General features: G+C 48.3%; 1 protein-coding gene across 1 annotated transcript in view; it reads right to left on the reverse strand.

Annotated features, from left to right (window-relative positions):
- Positions 1 to 600: 600 nt before the first annotated feature.
- The window catches only part of LOC144484171 (uncharacterized), a 61,199-nt gene continuing 43,341 nt past the window's right edge, over positions 601 to 18,458 (reverse strand). The window contains 3 exon segments of the mRNA XM_078202713.1: positions 601 to 1,595; positions 9,193 to 9,654; positions 14,985 to 15,020. Coding sequence (XP_078058839.1) covers positions 642 to 1,595; positions 9,193 to 9,654; positions 14,985 to 15,020 — 1,452 coding nt within the window. The 3' untranslated portion in view covers positions 601 to 641.

The following is an 18,458-nucleotide window of genomic DNA, read 5'->3' on the forward strand; positions in this document are numbered from 1 at the left end:
TTACCACTTTCAATTACCTGTGTACCTGTACACCCAGATCCCTCTGCCTATGAATACTCTTAAGGGTTCTGCCATTTACTGTATATTTCCCATCTGTATTAGTCCTTCCAAAATGCATTACCTCACATTTGTCCGGATTAAACTTCATCTGCCATCTCTCCACCCAAGTCTCCAACTGATCTATATCCTGCTGTATTCCACCTGCCGGTCCCCATCGCTATCCACAATTCCACCAACCTTTGTGTCGTCCACAAACTTACCAATCAAATCAGTTACATTTTCCTCCAAATCATTTATATCCATTACAAACAGCAAAAGTCCCAGCACTGATCCCTGAGGAATGTCACTTGTCACAGCCCTCCATTCAGAAATGTACCTTTGCACTGCCAACCTCTGTTTTCTTCTGACTCAATATCTCTAAACTTCCTAACACCCTGTCACTCTGTGATCCTTGTGACATTTGAAATGATGTATTCACAAAAAGACTCAAAGAGCATCAGCCCACTGGAGGCTGAGACCAGCCAGTCCAGCACAAAGAAACCCTCTGACCCTCCCCATTGACCAACTGTGAGAATGAACAAAATGCAGTCCTGGATGCAGCTGAGAGCAGAAACAATAACAGCAGAATCCAACCCCTGTCATCACTCGTGAACTTGCTGGTGTATCCGCAGGTGGGTTAACCGAGTGAATCCCTTCCCACACTGAGAGCAGGTGAACGGCCTCTCCCCAGTGTGAACTCTCTGGTGTGTCCGCAGGTTGGATAACTGAGTGAATCCCTTCCCACACTGAGAGCAGATGAATGGTTTCTCCCCAGTGTGAGTTCGCTGGTGTCTCAGCAGCTGGGATGAAACGCTGAAACCCTTCCCACACTGAGAGCAGGTGAATGGCCTCTCCCCTGTGTGAACTCCCTGGTGTGTCCGCAGGTGGGTTGACCGACTGAATCCCTTCCCACACTGAGAGCAGGTGAATGGTTTCTCCCCAGTGTGAACTCGCTGGTGTGTCTGCAGGTTGGATAACTGAGTGAATCCCTTCCCACACTGAGAGCAGATGAACGGCTTCTCCCCAGTGTGAACTCGCTGGTGTCTCTGCAGGTCGGATGACACAGTGAATCCCTTCCCACACTGAGAGCAGGTGAATGGTTTCTCCCCAGTGTGAACTCGCTGGTGTGTCCGCAGTTCGGATAATCAAGCGAATCCCTTGGTACACTGAGAACAGGTGAACGGCCTCTCTCCAGTGTGAACTCGCTGGTGTCTCTGCAAGTCTGATAACTGAATGAATCCCTTCCCACATTGAGAGCAGGTAAATGGTTTCTCCCCAGTGTGAACTCGCTGGTGTATCTGCAAGTCGGATAATCGAGTGAATCCCTTCCCACATTGAGAGCATGTGAACGGCCTCTCCCCTGTGTGAACCCGTTCGTGTGTCCGCAGGTTGGATGAACAAGTGAATCCCTTCCCACACTGAGAGCAGGTGAATGGCCTTTCCCCAGTGTGAACTCGCTGGTGTATCTGTAAGCTGGAGAACTGAATGAATCCCTTCTCACACTGAGAGCAGATGAACGGCCTCTCCCCAGTGTGACTGCGCCGATGAGCTTCCAGCTCTGATGGGGTTCTGTATCCCTTCCCACAGTCCACACATTTCCATGGTTTCTCCATGATGCAGCTGTCCTTACCTCTCTCTTGGGTGGACAATTAGTTGAATTTCGTCCACATGCAGAACAAGATTACAGTCTCTACCCGCTGTGAATGGTGTGATATTTATTCAGTCTGTGTAACTGGTTAAAGCTCTTTAGTCAGTGCATTGGAACACTCTCACTCGAGTGTGGCAGTGTGTTGATGCTTTTTCACTCACACTGACATTTCAAATCTTTTCAAATCGACAGACTGGGCAATCATTTCTCCTTCTGGATTCAAAGTCCGATGATATTGAGGTCCCAAGGAATATGACTGTCAGATCGAGACGTGACGTTTGAGATTTCGGCCTGTGATTCCTCTTTCAATATCCTGTAAAATGAGTTTCCAAAAGTCATCAGTGTCAGTACAGGATAGAAATTCAGAACAGACAATTTTTACGGAACATTCATTCCTCTCTCATTCCCCAAAAGCTGTAAATCTCCATCCCACACATTCTCTCCCCATTCTCAGCAGATCTGGCAGCATCTGTATGGATAGAAAAAAACTGATGTTTCAGAGCTTTGACAAAGGGTCATCTGGACAAGAAACATCAGCTCTTTTCTCTCCTTACAGATGCTGCCAGACCTGCTGAGATTTTCCAGCATTTTCTCTCTTGGTTTCAGATTCCAGCATCCGCAGTAATTTGCTTTTATAAGGCTGCAGATACCTCCTCCCAAGTAACATGCGTGTGCCCAAGACATCACCACTTGTTTCCCTTATTTATTTAGCACCCATGGTGCTCTCCGCAGTAAACACAGAGGAGAAGTATTCATTAAAAATCTCACCCATCTCCTGTGGCTCCACACACAGATGGCCATACTGATTTTTAAGGGGATCTATTCCCTCTCGAGCCACCCTTTTACTCTTAATATAGCTATAGTACCTCTTGGAATTTTCTTTAATCTTTAAACCCAATGTATGCTTCCTTCTTTTACCTGACCAGAGCCTCAATGTCCCTTGTCTGCCAGAGATCCCTAAATTTACCATTCTTTCCCTGCATCTTAACAGGAATATACTGCCCCTGGATTCTTGATATCACACTTTTAAAACCTCCCATTTGCCAGTTATTCCTTTCCCTTCAAACAAACTCACCTAATCAACATCTGCTAGATCCTGCCTAATGCCCACAAAAGTGGCCCTGCTCCAGTTTAGGGCCTTGACCTGTGGATCTGTCCCATCTTTTCCAGAAATATTTTGAAACTATTGGTGCTCCCAATAGTGCTCCCATTTCAGTCACTTGCTCGACCTCATTTCTTAACTGTCTAATAGAAAGTGAGTCCAGGAATTGATAATGAAAAATAAGGAGCTGGGAGATGAATTGAACAAGTATTTTGCCTCGGTGTTCACAATAGAGGTACAGTTATAACTCAGAAACAGCTGGAAATCAAAAAACAGAAGTGTGGGATGAACTCTGAAAAAGCACAATTCCCAGGGAAGTGGTCCTCAGCAAACTGTTGGAGCTGTGGGCTGATGAGTCCTCGGGTCCTGCTGGGTTCTTTAGGGAAACAAAAATGGAGTGCAGCCTAAGACACACAACATAGACATGTTCGACGGACTCTGCAAGGCCACAGAAAGGGCAGTCTTCGGAGCCCGTGAACCAGTGAATCCTACGGTTGTGAGGAACTGTTGCATGCATCACCCTCCACCCCAGGTCCCCGACGTAATTGGGGGAGATCCCTGCGTAGAGGGACCTCCAGCGGGGACCTCCGCCGCACGGTGGCAACAAGGCCCGTCAAGGTGTATCCGGGCGACAGGCGAGGAAGCGGTAGTGGAAGGTGTGCAGCAGCAGCCCGCACAGGAAATGCCTCCGCGCGGTAGAAAAAGGCACGGACATTTCCGCGAGGCGGCTCAGGCTGTGGGGCACCTCACCCAGGGAGGGGGGTTGAGGATTTGGGCCAATGTGGAATTCCGCCCGAACAGGGGAATGCTCAGGCGGGATCCCACCGCACGCCTGCGCCGCCTCGAGTTTGTATTTTCGGGGCCGAGCACGACTGTACTAAGGTCTCGGATTGCTTTGGCCGCGTGCCGGATTGTCGTCCCCGCGCGCTCAGCCAGCACGCGGGGACTCATCCAGCCTGCCCCTCCGCCATCGAGCACGTCCCCGATTAGGTCCCGGACCAGGTGGAGGTTATCGTGTATACAACGGCCCGGGACCGTGTAGGACTGGTCAGGGTGGATCATGTGGTCCAGCACGGATCCAAGGCATGAAGCAATAGCCTTGGCAAAGATTGTATAATCCGTGCTGAGGAAGGAGACCGAGCGCCAGTTTTTTAGGAGGCATAGATCTTGTTGGGCAGCAGGGCAATGACGGCCCTGTGCCACGAAAGGGCATCTCCCCGGGAGCAATGCTCTCCCCCAGGACCCCCGCGTAGTCGCAGAACGTCCCAGAATGCCCTGAAGAGCTCTACTGACAGCCCGTCCAGCCCCGGGCCTTGCCCCGACTGAGGCCATTGAGGGCGCCGGTCAGCTCGGCCATGGTGGTGGGGGCTTCAAGCTTGCCGACGCCCTCCGGGCTGACCTGCGGCAGGTCCTCCCACAGAAGTCTGTGGGAATCCTCGCTGGACAGATCCGGAGAGAAGAGGGAGGTGCAATCATCCCGGGCAATGGCCCGGATGCCCTCGGGATCCGAGATGGGGGAACCGTCGTCGGCCAGCAGCATAAGGAGCTGCTGACGGTTAGCCCGCCCTCTTTCCAGTGAGTAGAAGAAGGGGGAGCCGCGGTCCAGGTCCACCTGGAACTCGAGCCGCGACCTCACGTATGCGCCGTGAGACCTGGCGAGCTGCAGGTCCTGCACTGCGCCCTTCTTCTCCCTGTACTCTGAACGCAGGGTCGGGTCCGCGTCGGGCTGACTGAGACGTGCCTCCTTCTCCAACTCCTCGAGCCTGGATTTCCGTCCCTTTGTCGACCCCCTCGCGTACTCCTGACAGAAGGTACGGACGTGAGTCTTGCCCACATCCCACCAGAGCCTCAAGGAGGGGAAGCCTCCCCGCTTCCTTCTCCAGCCGGCCCAGAATCGACGGAACAAGTCCAGGAAGCGCTCATCCTCCAGCAGCGTGTTGTTAAAGTGCCAGTACGCGGACCCCCGCCGGACGCGAGATGGCACAAAGTCCGCCCACATCAGGCTGTGGTCCGTGCATGACACCAGCCGCATGGAACCGAAGACACACCGGACACGTTCGCCCTCGAAATGTAAAGGCGGCTGAGCCTGGACGCTCCGACTCCAGGCCTCACATAAGTGAAAGCTCTGGAGCCAGGATGGAGATGTCTCCAAATGTCCACCAAGTCGTGGGACCCGAGCAGGTCCCGCAACTTCACCATCACCCGGGGTGCGCAGCGAGGGGCCGGTGCGGTCCCGTGCCTCGAGGGTACAGTTGAAATCTCCCCCGAGGATAATGCATTCGCCCCCCGCGATGGTGTCGATGTGAGCGGACACTTTCTCGTAGAAAGTCATTTGCTGCGGTCCGCCGCCCGGGGCGTCGACGTTCAGCAAGTGAACGGCCACGCCCTCCTCACGGACCGTCAAGTGCAAATATTCTAACTCCTGCAAAAGGAGATTACAAGAGTCAGGTGTCAATGTGGCTTGAAATTAAGAAATACACGTTTTTGGGGCTTTGAGATTGCTGTAAAAATCCTCTTTTTCTAACCATCTGTAAAAGGAGATTCCAAAATCACAGAATCTCTGCAGTGCAGAAGGAGGCCTTTCAGCCCTTTGAGTCTGCACCAGGTTTCTAACAGAGCACCTTTACTCAGGCCCTATCCCTGTAACCTGATGTACGTACATCACTAATCCTTTCTTTCCCCCTCATCTTGAGACACAAAGGGACAATTTAGCATGGTCGATCAACCCACTCTTTAGAGTGTGGGAGGAAACCAGAGCACCCAGAGGAAACCCACACAGACAGGGGGAGAATGTGCAAACTCCATACAATCACCGAGGCTGGAATTGAACCGGGTCTCTGGCGCTTTGAGACAGAAGTGCTAACAACTGTGTCACACCCAACAGTCATTTGTCAGACCTGAATATAAATCCATAACATTCTCTCCTCCTGTTTTCTAGCATAAGATTACTTCAGATGGAATATACTTACATTGGAAGCAATTCAGACAAGGTTCACGAGCTGATTTCGGGCATGAAGGGGTCTGTTTTATGAGGAAAGGTTAGGCAGGGTACATCTGTGCTCATTGGATTTTAGATAAATGAGATGTGATTGTTGGAGTGAAATTAAGACTGTGACCTTTGAAAGTTAATGCGTACGTGACTACAGGCTGCACCAGCACTTATCCTGTGGATAACAAAGATTCTGTTGCTGACTCAATAACAAACTAACCTTTGAGCTACATCCTGTTATTGCATAAAAAATACGGAACAGACAAAAAAAACCAGACCGCGAGGTCCAGATGGTCAGCTTAGCTTCAGATAAAGCGGAACTGAAACTTGTTTTTGAAGGAATGTGATTGGAGGTCAATTGTTGCGAGGGGAGCCCAATTGGCTAAGTACATGTGACCACCCAAAGCTAATGACGAAGTAACCGCTAATGTCTGTATGATCAAAGTGTATAAAAGACGGCGAGCCGCCGCCCCAAATTGAGAAGGTGAAAGGCAGCATCCATGAACCCGGCCTGTCAGTCAATGACTCAAACATTGTCTCTCCTGGTCACCCAAATCCTGCAGCTCCGCCCACTGGCCGCGCATGCGCTCTGCTCCCCGCTAAACAAAGATGGCGGCCGCGGCACTGGGTCTGATCCCGGATAAAATCCCCGGAGCTGCAAACCCAGGACCGGAAGGCTCTTATTCAGGCCTTGCAGCCTACAGCAGATGTTTATGAAGCCTCTGTTCCCTCCCCACCCCGGCTCCCGGCTCCATTCCTCCCTCCGCCCCACCGATTCTCACCCCTTGAAATAAGCATCTCCACACTCGCAGGGCTCCGAGCAAAGTGGCACTGCGCATGCCCCAGATACAACGTTGCGCCTGCGTACTGGGCTCCTGTGGAGTGAATAGGGCACTTTCACACCCGCAAAGGATGCTGGGTAATAACAGCCATTGAAACCTCATACAGTTAATTCAAAATAACATTGTTAGCATTTGAGGTAAATTAATGAAATATTGAGAATTGGTGATCTGCTGTGCTCCATTTCTCAAAGTTCTGCTGCAGGACCATGCAATGGTTTCAAAGCTTTTATACCGTTTCCCCTCTCACTCCTTTTATGGCACTGATTCTGGCTGGGTTCAATCGCACAGTCACTGGTTCTTCTCTCTGTCCCTGATACTGAATATTCACTCTTTTCGAGAATGATACAGCGCAAATAGAAACCATTTGGCCCATTATGTCTCTGCTGGCTCTCTGGAAGATCTATTCAATTAATTCCACAGCCCAGCTGGTAGAGTCAGAACAATGCATATCTGCTGTAGTAATCTGAGACCTTAATGGAAAAGGGTTTCCACAGTTAAGCATATCAGGTGCCTGGTAGAATTTAGTTGAATGTTTCTGCAGATCCCATATACTGCAGTGACATTATCCGAAAGGGCCAAGGGAGTATTCCAGTGTGTTAACCAGAATACTCTAGGGCACAACCTCAGGCGAAAGAGGGCACAACCTCAGGCTAAAGGGACAATCCTTTAAACAGAGATTAGGAGGAATTTCTTCAGCCAGAGATTGGTGAATCTGTGGAACTCTTTGCCACAGAAGGCTGTGGAGGCCAGGTCATTGAGTGTCTTTAAGACAGAGATAGATAGGTTCTTGATTAATAAGGGGATCAGGGGTTATGTGGAAAAGGCAGGAGAATAGGGATGAGAAAAGTATCAGCCATGATTAAATGGCGGAGCAGACTCGATGGGCTGAGTGGCCTAATTCTGCTCCTATGTCTCATGGTCTTATGGCTAAGAGTGGATGAATTTGGAATTACAAAGAAAAGGCATTCATATCCTGAATTTTCATAATTATCACTTGTCTGGGATGTTTCAGTCTGAAAGAATCCCATGTACTTGTCAGGTGAGAGGTCGTGTCCAAATGACCTGAGAAAGACAAATCACTGTTAGATTGCACTGGGGTTTATGTGATCAGGTTTTGGTTTTATGAACAAGGTCTGTATCAGACTGGAGCTGTGTCTTTGATTCTCCACAACAGTTGTAGTATCCTTACTAAATATCCACCACAATCACAACAGTCCGGAAGACTGAGGTTATTGTGATCACAGCCCTTCAAATTGGATGCACAAATTCTTTCCCACATGGAGCAGATGAATGGCCTTTTCCCTATGTGTGTACATTGAGGAGGCAGTGGCATAGTGATATTGTCACTGGAGCAGTAACCCAGAGACCCAGGGCAATGTTCTGACCATGAAACCATTGCTGATTGCTCACTAACATCCTCTGGGGAAGGAAATCTGCTGTCCCTCTCCCCACCCTATACCCGTAATCCCATACATTTAGCATGGCCATTCCACCTCGCCTGCACATCTTTGGAGTGTGGAAGAAACCGGAGCACACGGAGGAAATCCACACAGACACAGAAAGAATATGCTTGCTCCACACAGGTTGAAATTGAACTCAGATGTCTGGATCTGTGAGGCAGCAGTGCGAACCACCATGCCACCTTGCTGCCCAAATAGGAGACCAAAAGTCTCCTTGGGAGACACCAAGTTCAAAGACTTTGGAGAGGAAAGGGAGGCTGGAGATGGGGCCATAATTTGCAAGCAAAGTGGGATCAAAAGGGTTATTTTTCAGAAAGGGTGATATTTGTGTATTTAAAAGTGAGAGGAACAAAACCAGAAGAGAGGGAGAGAATCATTAACAATATCAGCCAATATGGGGAAGTTGGATGGTCAGCAATTTAGTGGAAATAGAGTCAGGGCAAAACAGGAAAGAAACTGTTGAAAGATGTGGGTTCGGGGCTCAGACAGGGAGAGGCTTTAGATACATTAGTTTGGCTCAGTGGGAGGGTGGAAGAGAGGGAAGCAGCAGGGGCAGCTGAATGGGTTGGCTCAATCCTAGTAACAAAGAAGCTCCATGACTTCATCACACTTTTTGTTGGGGGTCAGGATGGAGGAGACAGGGGAGAGGGAGAGCCATTCGAAAGGAATGGACTTGATGAGAGAATAAAAAGTTTCAACAGATTGTTTGTTTAACATAAAAGCAGATTTATTTGACTTTCATCCAGGACATTAGTATTTATTTGTGGGCTCAAATTTATTTACATCAGAGGTGAATGACCACAATCAACATGTTTGTGATTTGTGATAAACAGCAGAATCAAACTCCAGCAGTCACTTGTCAACTCGCTGATGGCTCAACAGGTTGTATTTCTGAGTGAATCCCTTTCCACGTTTGGAGCAGGTGAACGGCCTCTCCCCAGTGTGAATTCACTGGTGTTCAGTGAGTTGAGATGACCACCTGAACCCAGTTCCACAGTGAGAGCACCTGAGCGGTCTCTCATCAGTGTGAACACGTTGATGGAACATTAGTTCCCTGGAACCTCGGCAGCACTTCTCGCAGTCTGGGCATCAACACGTTGATGGAACATCACTTCCTTTAAACTTTTATAGCACTTGTCACATTCTGGACATTTAAATGGTCTTTCCTGTGTGTGAACTCGCTGGTGTGTCTGCAGGGTAGATGACTGAGTGAATCCCTTCCCACACTCGGAGCAGGTGAATGGCCTCTCTCCCTTGTGAACCCGCTGGTGTCTCAGCAGGTTGAATGACTGCGTGAATCGCATCCCACATTCAGAGCAGGTGAATGGCTTCTCCCCAGTGTGAGTGCGCTGGTGTGTCAGCAGGTTAGATGATTGAGTGAATCCCTTTCCACACTCGGAGCAGATAAATGGCCTCTCTCCAGTGTGAACTCGCTGGTGTGTCAGCAGGGTGGATGACTGAGTGAATCCTCTCCCACACTCAGAGCAGGTGAACAGCCTCTCCCCAGTGTTACTGTATTGGTGAATTTCCAGCTCAGACAGGTCTCTGAATCCTTCCCCACATTTCCACGGTTTCTCCTCAGTGTGACTGCACTTGTGTCTTGACAGGCCAGATGATTGTCTGAATCCTTGTCCACACACAGGACACGTGTACAGTTTTGCCCCATTGTGAACGGTGCTTTTTCCTTCCATGCTCAAGGTTCAGTTATATTCAGGTTACCATAAATTGGGCGACTCAGTCAGATCCTGATGTGATGTTTGGTTTGAGTTTCCCGACTGCAAATCCTCCCCTTCCAAATCTCTGTGAAATTGATTTAAAACAGTGAAAAAGGAGTGAGAGAGATCCCACAAAAACACAAAGGCAGGTTGTGAAATTGAGCTGGATGAATCTGGTCATTTGTGGGGCCGGCACCAGGAAAAAGTTACCATGGAAACTGCTGGATTGTCATAAAACCTCAACTGGTTCACTAATGCCTTTCAGGGAAGGGAATCTGCCATCCAGTCTGGGTCTACACAAGGCTCTGGCCTCAATGGATGGAGAGAGAGGTGGGGGCAAAGGAGGGACTTTATGTATCTACAACTCAACCAGTGGTTTGAACCTTAAAACCGTTAACCTGCACACCGAGAAGGATCAGGGTAAGAGGTGCATGTGAACACCATCATCTCCAAATTCCCTCCAATTTCACACACCATCCTCCCTTGTCTGACATCCAGGACTGGATGAGCAGTAATTGCCTTTGTTAAATATTGGAAGATGAAGGCTATCATCTTCAGCCCTGCAACAAATTCCACTTCCTAACCACTGACTCCATCTGTCCCCATTGCAACTGTCTGAGGCTGAACCGGAATATTCACAACCTCAGTGACATGTTTCACTTCAAACTGAGCTTCTAAACATATCCTCATAGAATCGACAGCACGGAGACAGGCCCTTCGGCCCAAACTGGTCCATGCCCACCAAAAATGCCCATGTGAGCTAACTCCATTTGGCCCATAACCCTCTAAACCTTTCCTATCCATGGATCTGTCCAAATGCCTTGTAAATGTTGACAATCTCCCTGCCTCAACCACTTCCTCCGGCAGCTCATTCCACATACGTACCACCCTCTGTGTAAAAAAGCTGCTCCTCAGGTTCCCATTCATTCTTTCTCCTCTTAACTTAAACTTATGCCCTCTAATTCTTAATTCCCCAACCCTGGGAAAAAGACTGAGTGCATTCAACCTATCCATGCCTCTCATGATCTTACACACCTCTATAAGATCACCCCTCAGTCTCCTACGCTCCAAAGAAAAACGTCCTAACTCATCCAATCTCTCCCTATAACTTGAGTCCTGGCAACATCCTTGTAAATCTCTTCTGCACTCTCTCCAGTTTAGTAACATCTTTCCAAATCAAGGTGACCAAAACTGAGCACAATATCCCAGGTGCAGCCTCACCAAAGTCCTGTACAACTGCAACATAACTTCCCAACTTCTATACTCAATGCCCTGACTGATAAAGGCCAGCATGTCAAAAGCCTTCTTCACTGCCCTATCTACACGTGACGCCATCTTAAGAGAACCGTGCACCTGAACTCCAAGGTCCCTCTGTTCCACGATACTCTCCGAGGTCCTCCCATTCACCGTGAAAGTTCTACCTTGGTTTGACATTCCATGATGCAACACCTCACACTGATCTGTATTTAACTCCATTTGCCACATCACCACCTACACTACCTATTTCCATCTCAGTGACATCGCCCCACTTTGTCCTTGGCCTCAGCTCACCTGCTGCTGAAACCAGGTGGAGGAAGAAATTGCTAAGCAGATTATGGATAGGTGTGGGGGTCACAGGGTAGTTGTCATGGGGGACTTTAACTTTCCAAATATTGATTGGAACCTTTGTAGGTCAAATAGTTCGGATGGGGCAATTTTTGTGCAGAGTGTGCAGGAGGGTTTCCTGACACAATATGTGGATAGGCCGACAAGAGGTGGGGCCACATTGGATTTGGTACTGGGAAATGAACCGGGCCAAGTGTTAGATTTGGTTGTGGGAGAGCACTTTGGAGATAGTGACCACAATTCGGTGTCTTTTGTTATTGCAATGGAGAGGGATAGGGCCGTACGGCAGGGCAAGGTTTATAATTGAGGGAGAGGTAATTATGATGCAATTAGGCAAGAATTAGGGGGCATAAGATGGGAACAGAAACTGTCAGGGAAAGGAACTAATGAAAAGTGGAACTTTTTCAAGGAACAAATACTGTGTGTCCTTGATAGGTATGTCCCTGTCAGGCAGGGAGGAAATGGCCGAGTGAGGGAACCATGGTTCACAAAAGAGGTGGAATGTCTTGCAAAAAGGAAGATGGAAGCTTATGAGAAAACAAGGTTCAGATGGTTCGATTGAGGGTTACAAGTTAGCAAGGAATGAGCTGAAAAAGGGGCTTAGGAGAGCTAGGAGGGGGCATGAGAAGTCCTTGGCGGGTCGGATCAAGGAAAATCCCAAGGCTTTTTACTCTTATGTGAGGAATAAAAGAATGACCAGGGTGAGGTTAGGGACGGTTAAGGACAGTAGTGGGAACTTGTGTATGGAGTCAGTAGAGATAGAAGAGGTGATGAATGAATACTTTTCTTCAGTGTTCACCAAGGAGAGGGGTCATGTTTTTGAGGAAGAGAAGGTGTTACAGGCTAATCGGCTGGAGGAAGTAGATGTTCGGCAGGAGGGTGTACTCGCAGTTTTGAATAAACTGAAGGTCGATAAGTCCCCTGGGCCTGATGAAATATATCCTAGGATTCTTTGGGAGGCAAGGGATGAGATTGCAGAGCCTATGGCTTTGATCTTTGGGTCCTCACTGTCCACGGGGATGGTGCCAGAGGACTGGAGAGTGGCGAATGTTGTTCCTCTCTTTAAGAAAGGGAATAGAAATGACCCTGGTAATTATAGACCGGTTAGTCTTACTTCGGTGGTTGGTAAGTTGATGGAAAAGGTCCTTAGGGATGGGATTTACGACCATTTAGAAAGATGCAGATTAATCCGGGATAGTCAGCACGGATTCGTGAAGGGCAAGTCGTGCCTCACAAATTTGATAGAATTTTTTGAGGAGGTAACTAAGTGTGTTGTCGAAGGTAGGGCAGTTGATGTCAGAAACATGGATTTTAGTAAGGCGTTTGATAAGGTCCCCCATGGTCAGCTTATGATGAAAGTAAGGAGGTTGGGATAGAGGGAAAGTTGGCTGATTGGATAGGTAACTGGCTGTCTGATCGAAGACAGAGGGTGGTGGTGAATGGAAAATTTTCGGACTGGAGGCAGGTTGCTAGCGGAGTGCCACAGGGATTAGTGCTTGGTCCTCTGCTATTTGTGATTATTATTAATGACCGAGAGGAGGGGGCTGAAGGGTGGATCAGTAAATTTGCTGATGACACCAAGATTGGTGGAGTAGTGGATGAGGTGGAGGGCTGTTATAGACTGTAAAGAGACATAGATAGGATGCAAAGCTGGGCTGAAAAATGGCAGATGGAGTTTAACCCTGATAAATGTGAGGTTTTTCATTTTGGTAGGACAAATTTAAGTGTGGATTACAGGGTCAAAGGTAGGGTTCTGAAGACTGTGGAGGAACAGAGAGATCTTGGGGTCCATATCCACAGATCTCTGAAGGTTGCCACTCAAATGGATAGAGCTGTGAAGAAGGCCTATAGTGTGTTAGCTTTTATTAACAGGGGGTTGGAGTTTAAGAGCCGTGGGGTTATGCTGCAACTGTACAGGACCTTGGTGAGACCACATTTGGAATATTGTGTGCAGTTCTGGTCACCTCACTATAAGAAGGATGTGGAAGCGCTGGAAAGAGTGCAGAGGAGATTTACCAGGATGCTGCCTGGTTTGGAGGGTAGGTCTTATGAGGAAAGGTTGAGGGAGCTGGGGCAGTTCTCTCTGGAGCGGAGGAGGCTGAGGGGAGACTTAATAGAGGTTTATAAAATGATGAAGGGGATAGAGTGAACGTTCAAACACTATTTCCTCGGGTGGATGGAGCTATTACAAGCGGGCATAACTATAGGGTTCATGGTGGGAGATATAGGAAGGATATCAGAGGTAGGTTCTTTATGCAGAGAGTGGTTGGGGTGTGGAATGGACTTCCTGCAGTGATAGTGGAGTCAGACACTTTAGGAACATATAAGCGGTTATTGGATAGGCACATGGAGCACACCAGGATGATAGGGAGTGGGATAGCTTGATCTTGGTTTCAGATAAAGCTCAGCACAGCATCGTGGGCCGAAGGGCCTGTTCTATGTTCGATGTATGACTTACTCAGTTAATGGTATGTGTTGGGGAGTGTTACAGAACAGAGAGATCTAAGGGTACATGTTCATAGCTCCTTGAAAGTGGAGTCACAGGTGGACAGAGTGGTGAAGAAGGCATTCGGCATGCTTGGTTTCATTGGTCAGAACATTGAATACAGGAGTTGGGACATCTTGTTGAAGTTGTACAAGACATTGGTAAGGCCACACTTGGAATACTATGTACAGTTCTGGTCACCCTATTATAGAAAGGATATTATTAAACTAGAAAGAGTGCAGAAGAGATTTATTAGAATGCTACCAGACTTGATGGTTTGAGTTAGGAGAGGCTGGATAGACTGGGACTTTTTTCTCTTGGGATGAGGAGGCTGAGGGTGATGTTATAGAGGCCTATAAAATAATGAGGGGCATAGATCAGCTAGATAGTCAATATCTTTTCCCAAAGGTAGGGGAGTCTAAAACTAGGGGGCATAGGTTTAAGGTGAGAGGGGAAGATAGAAAAATGTCCAAAGGGGCAATTGTTTCACACAGAGGGTGGTGAGTGTCTGGAACAAGCTGCCAGAGGTAGTAGTAGAGGGGGTACAGTTTTGTATTTTAAAAAGCATTGAGACAGTTACATGGGTAAAATGGGTATAGAGGGATATGGGCGAAATGCGGACAATTGGGACTAGCTCAGGGGTTTTAAAAATAGGATGGCATGGACAAGTTGGGCCGAAGGATCTGTTTCCATGCTGTAAACCTCTATGCCCGTTTGCCCTGGATCAAACTGACACCCAGGAACTCCCAAATGCTGCAGCTTGAATGTGTACTAATAAACTATTTCTTTTATCCAATGGTAATTTATTTTTGTTTTTAAGTATTTTATTAACCTTACCACCTGTTGCTATACTATTTTGATCCTTAGGAACAGAATAAATCTTAGTCACTTAGCAGATACTCACCAAAAATCTGGCTTCTTCTCCTGTAGAAGAGTAAGATCACTTCCTAAAGGCTGAGAAAGTTAGAAAGCACAACAGCACCTCTTTTCCTTCCTTCCCTAACTCCCTTAATTACCCAAGTCCCAGAACTCTATTCTAAACTGCACTCAAGTGATGCTGGTTCAGAGCTGTTTCTGAGCTGTAGATTCAATACAATACTCACTTGCAGACATGGACATCAGTGCCTGTATGGGTCTCCAGGCCATCATGCACACCATCATGATAGGGAGGATGGAGATGGTGTTGCCAGCCATGTACATGATGAACAGATTCATGGGCAGCTGTTTCAATGGGCCCAAGGCGATGTCCCAGCAGCACTGAAAACAGAAAGTGAGCAGTGTATCAGTGAAGGGGGCCGGTTAGGGGAGGCCATATGCTGATCTTATCCCCAGGCCTGGAAGTTAGGATGATTATTAACCCTTTACCACATAGGGTGCTGTGGTTCACCAAGGTACTTCACCACCGTGGACAAACCAGGGGCGTTGTCAGCCACACACTAAAGACACATTCAAATCCAACTTACTTTCTCGACCAGGATACGGTCTGTTTCTTGGACGCAGATGTCCGGTAGCTGTTTGTCCGAATATGCGACTGGGCACATGGAGTCTCTGTGGCCACACTGTTGATCACGGCTCCTATGAGAAACAGAAAACACAAATTGGTCACCCTTTCAAGGCCTTCTTTAAAGAGGGAGGCTCTCTGTTGAGGACCCCAACGTGGTGGCAATAGTGCCAGCATGAACTAAAGCTTGGGCAAACCTCAGACACACACTGCCATTGTGTCCACTGAACTGCCACGGGAATGGAGAGATGCAGAAGTGGATTTAGTGTCAATTGATAATCAGGGTGCCAATCCGCTTGCCCTCCATTTAGGGACAAAGCGACAAATCACCAGATGTACCAAATTGTATCTTGAAAACAAACTGTGGGATATTGAGAGAGATCCAGTGCAGCACCCGGCCCTGGAAACGAGCAATCGTTCTCCCAACCACCACCGCAGTTGGCACGTGACCAGGTGGAGGGGCTGAAACCAAGATGGCATCTCAGGGTCATGACCTGGGGAAAAGATGCCAAGTGGGGTCTGAGTGATTTCTGGGGGATTTGAGGGGCTGCTTTGTGCTGAGCAGCTCGGTGAGGGGTAAAAGAGACGTGAAAAACCCGGGGTTGGGAAGTTTTGAGTTGGTGTCACATCCCCAGGTCGCCTTCGCGGGAGAGGCGGGCCGACCCGGCTTGCCTCCTACTCGAGCCCCCGGCTCCCCGCGCGGCCTCCGCACCTGCTGCTGCTGTCGCTCAGGTTGCGCTCGAGTGTCCACTTGTGCCAGCGCGCGCTGTTGGCGAGCCCCGCCCCTGCCGCCATGGCAACGCCTGCCACCGTTAACCGTCCCCCCCCTTTCAAATCTGATTCCGATCCGGAGAAAAACCCGCGCGCTTCCGTCAACAAACCACACCCGCTGCAATGCGCATGTGCGATCCCAACCTCCTCAGCGTTCTGCGTACACCGCCCATTGCCCCGCCCCCCCACTTCGCCGCCATCTTTGTTAAGGGCACATTGGTTCTTCATCTTCCGTCTAAACGGTGGACGTCTGCCCCACACAAAGATGGACATCACTTAATATCAGAGATATTTAAAATATTGCTTTTATCGCTTCAACCGTAACGCCGCATAAAGCGTCAATAAAACCGAAAGGACCTTGTCTCCTCATTCAGCAACCAAAATCATAAGAATCCATTGTTAATAGGTTTCTCCACAGATGCCGCCAGGTCTGCTGAGTTTATCCAGTATTTTCAGTTTAAGTTTCCCAATTCCAACATCCGCAGTATTTTACTTTTATTTCCTTCCAATTCTACCTCCAGTGCAACTGGATATCATGAGTAAAGCTACCACCAGGCTGAGCCTTCCGGGTGGAACAGTGGTTAGCATTGCTGCCTTACAGTGCTTGGGACCTGGGTTCGATTCTTGCTTTGGGTGACTGTGTGGAGTCCACCCACTGTGGTTGACAGGGCTCCTGACTGTGTCCAACTCATGCCCCAGGCCACTGCTCGCACTCGCTCCCAGAAAGAGAACAGGGCTCCCCTTGTCCTCACTTTTTACCAGACCAGAAACCAGCCTCCGTGTTCAAAGTATCATCCTCCGCCATTGCTGCCAACTCCAGCATGAAGCCATTCCTCAACACATCTTCACCTCACCCCTCACACCCATCAGCATTCCACAAGGAAGGTTCTCTCTGGGACACCCTGGTCCACGCCTCCATCCCACCCAACATCCCATCCCCTACCCACAGCATCTTCCCATGCAATGGTAGAAGGTGCAGCAGCTGCCCCTTTACCTCCTCCCTGCTCACCATCCCAGGTCCTAAACACCCCTTTCAGGTGAAGCAGCGATTCACATGCATCTCCTTCAATCTGGTCTATTGCATTCGCTCCTCCCCATGAAGTCTACTCTCCTACATTGGAGAGACCAAACACAAACTGGGTGATCGCTTTGCTGAACACCTTCAGTCCGGCTGCAAGCAGGACCCAGAACTTCCAGTTCTTGCCACTTCAACACACCACCCTGCTCTCCTGTCCACATGTCCATCCTTGGCACTTTGCAATGTTTGAATGAACCCCAACGCAAACTGGAGGAACAGCGCCTCATCTTCCAATTGGACACTTTACAGCCTTCTGGAATAAACATTGAGTTCAATAACTTCAGAGCATGAACTCTCCCCGCCACCTTTATCCCCTTTCCATTTATTTTATTTCATACTGTTTGTTCATTTCATCTCATTTACCCATTTTTATCATACTTCTTTTTCCATTTCTTCATTCCTGCTCTCCTTTTTGCCTCTCCCCCCCCCCCCGCCCCCCCACCACTGCCGCCGCCCCCCCCCCCCCCACACCCCCCCCACACGCCACTCCTCTTTCAGGGCAACTGCCTTAACCACCTTTACCTCTGCTCTGCTATTCTGATCGTTTAATGGACATTTTTAGCATCTCTCTCAGCCATCTTTATCCTCATTTGCATTCCCTTTGTCCAATTACAGCACCCCCCTTCCACCCTTCCACCCATAATTTAAATCTTTTCTGCTTTTCTTTGCTCTTAGCTCTGATGAAGGGTCATCCAGACTTGAATCGTTGGCTGGTTACTCAATATTTGTTTCGTTATTCGATATTAAATATTAATACATGTATTTAATCCATACGTCTTCATTCTGAATTGAATATCTCGGGAATATGCAACATTGAATTGCAAACATGACTGACTAATAAAAGAAATTGAGTCACTGGGTAATACACATCCCATGGTGCTTATTTGAGACAGTCAGCATTTAAACAAAATCAGATATCTTTAAAGGGAAGAGATTTAAGAATGATCTGTCAGTTATACTTGATCCCTCTTTATTCTGCGTGTGAAATATTCTGGTGCTTAAATCCCGTTCATCTATAGGAAAGTCCAGCAGATCTACACTGAGTCTCGATTTCTTCATCTGCCTGAGTGCTTTTTCCTATTTCTTTATTATGAAGAACAATTTCAAAAAGATGCTTCTGGACAATGTCTGCCATTTCCTCTAGTTCATTTACAGTTTCACTTGTGTCTGTCTTTATGAGCACACAATACTATTTGACATGTTTCAGATGGTGATTAACTATG

Source organism: Mustelus asterias, unplaced genomic scaffold (genome assembly GCF_964213995.1).
Source record: "Mustelus asterias unplaced genomic scaffold, sMusAst1.hap1.1 HAP1_SCAFFOLD_94, whole genome shotgun sequence".
NCBI lineage: Eukaryota > Metazoa > Chordata > Chondrichthyes > Carcharhiniformes > Triakidae > Mustelus > Mustelus asterias.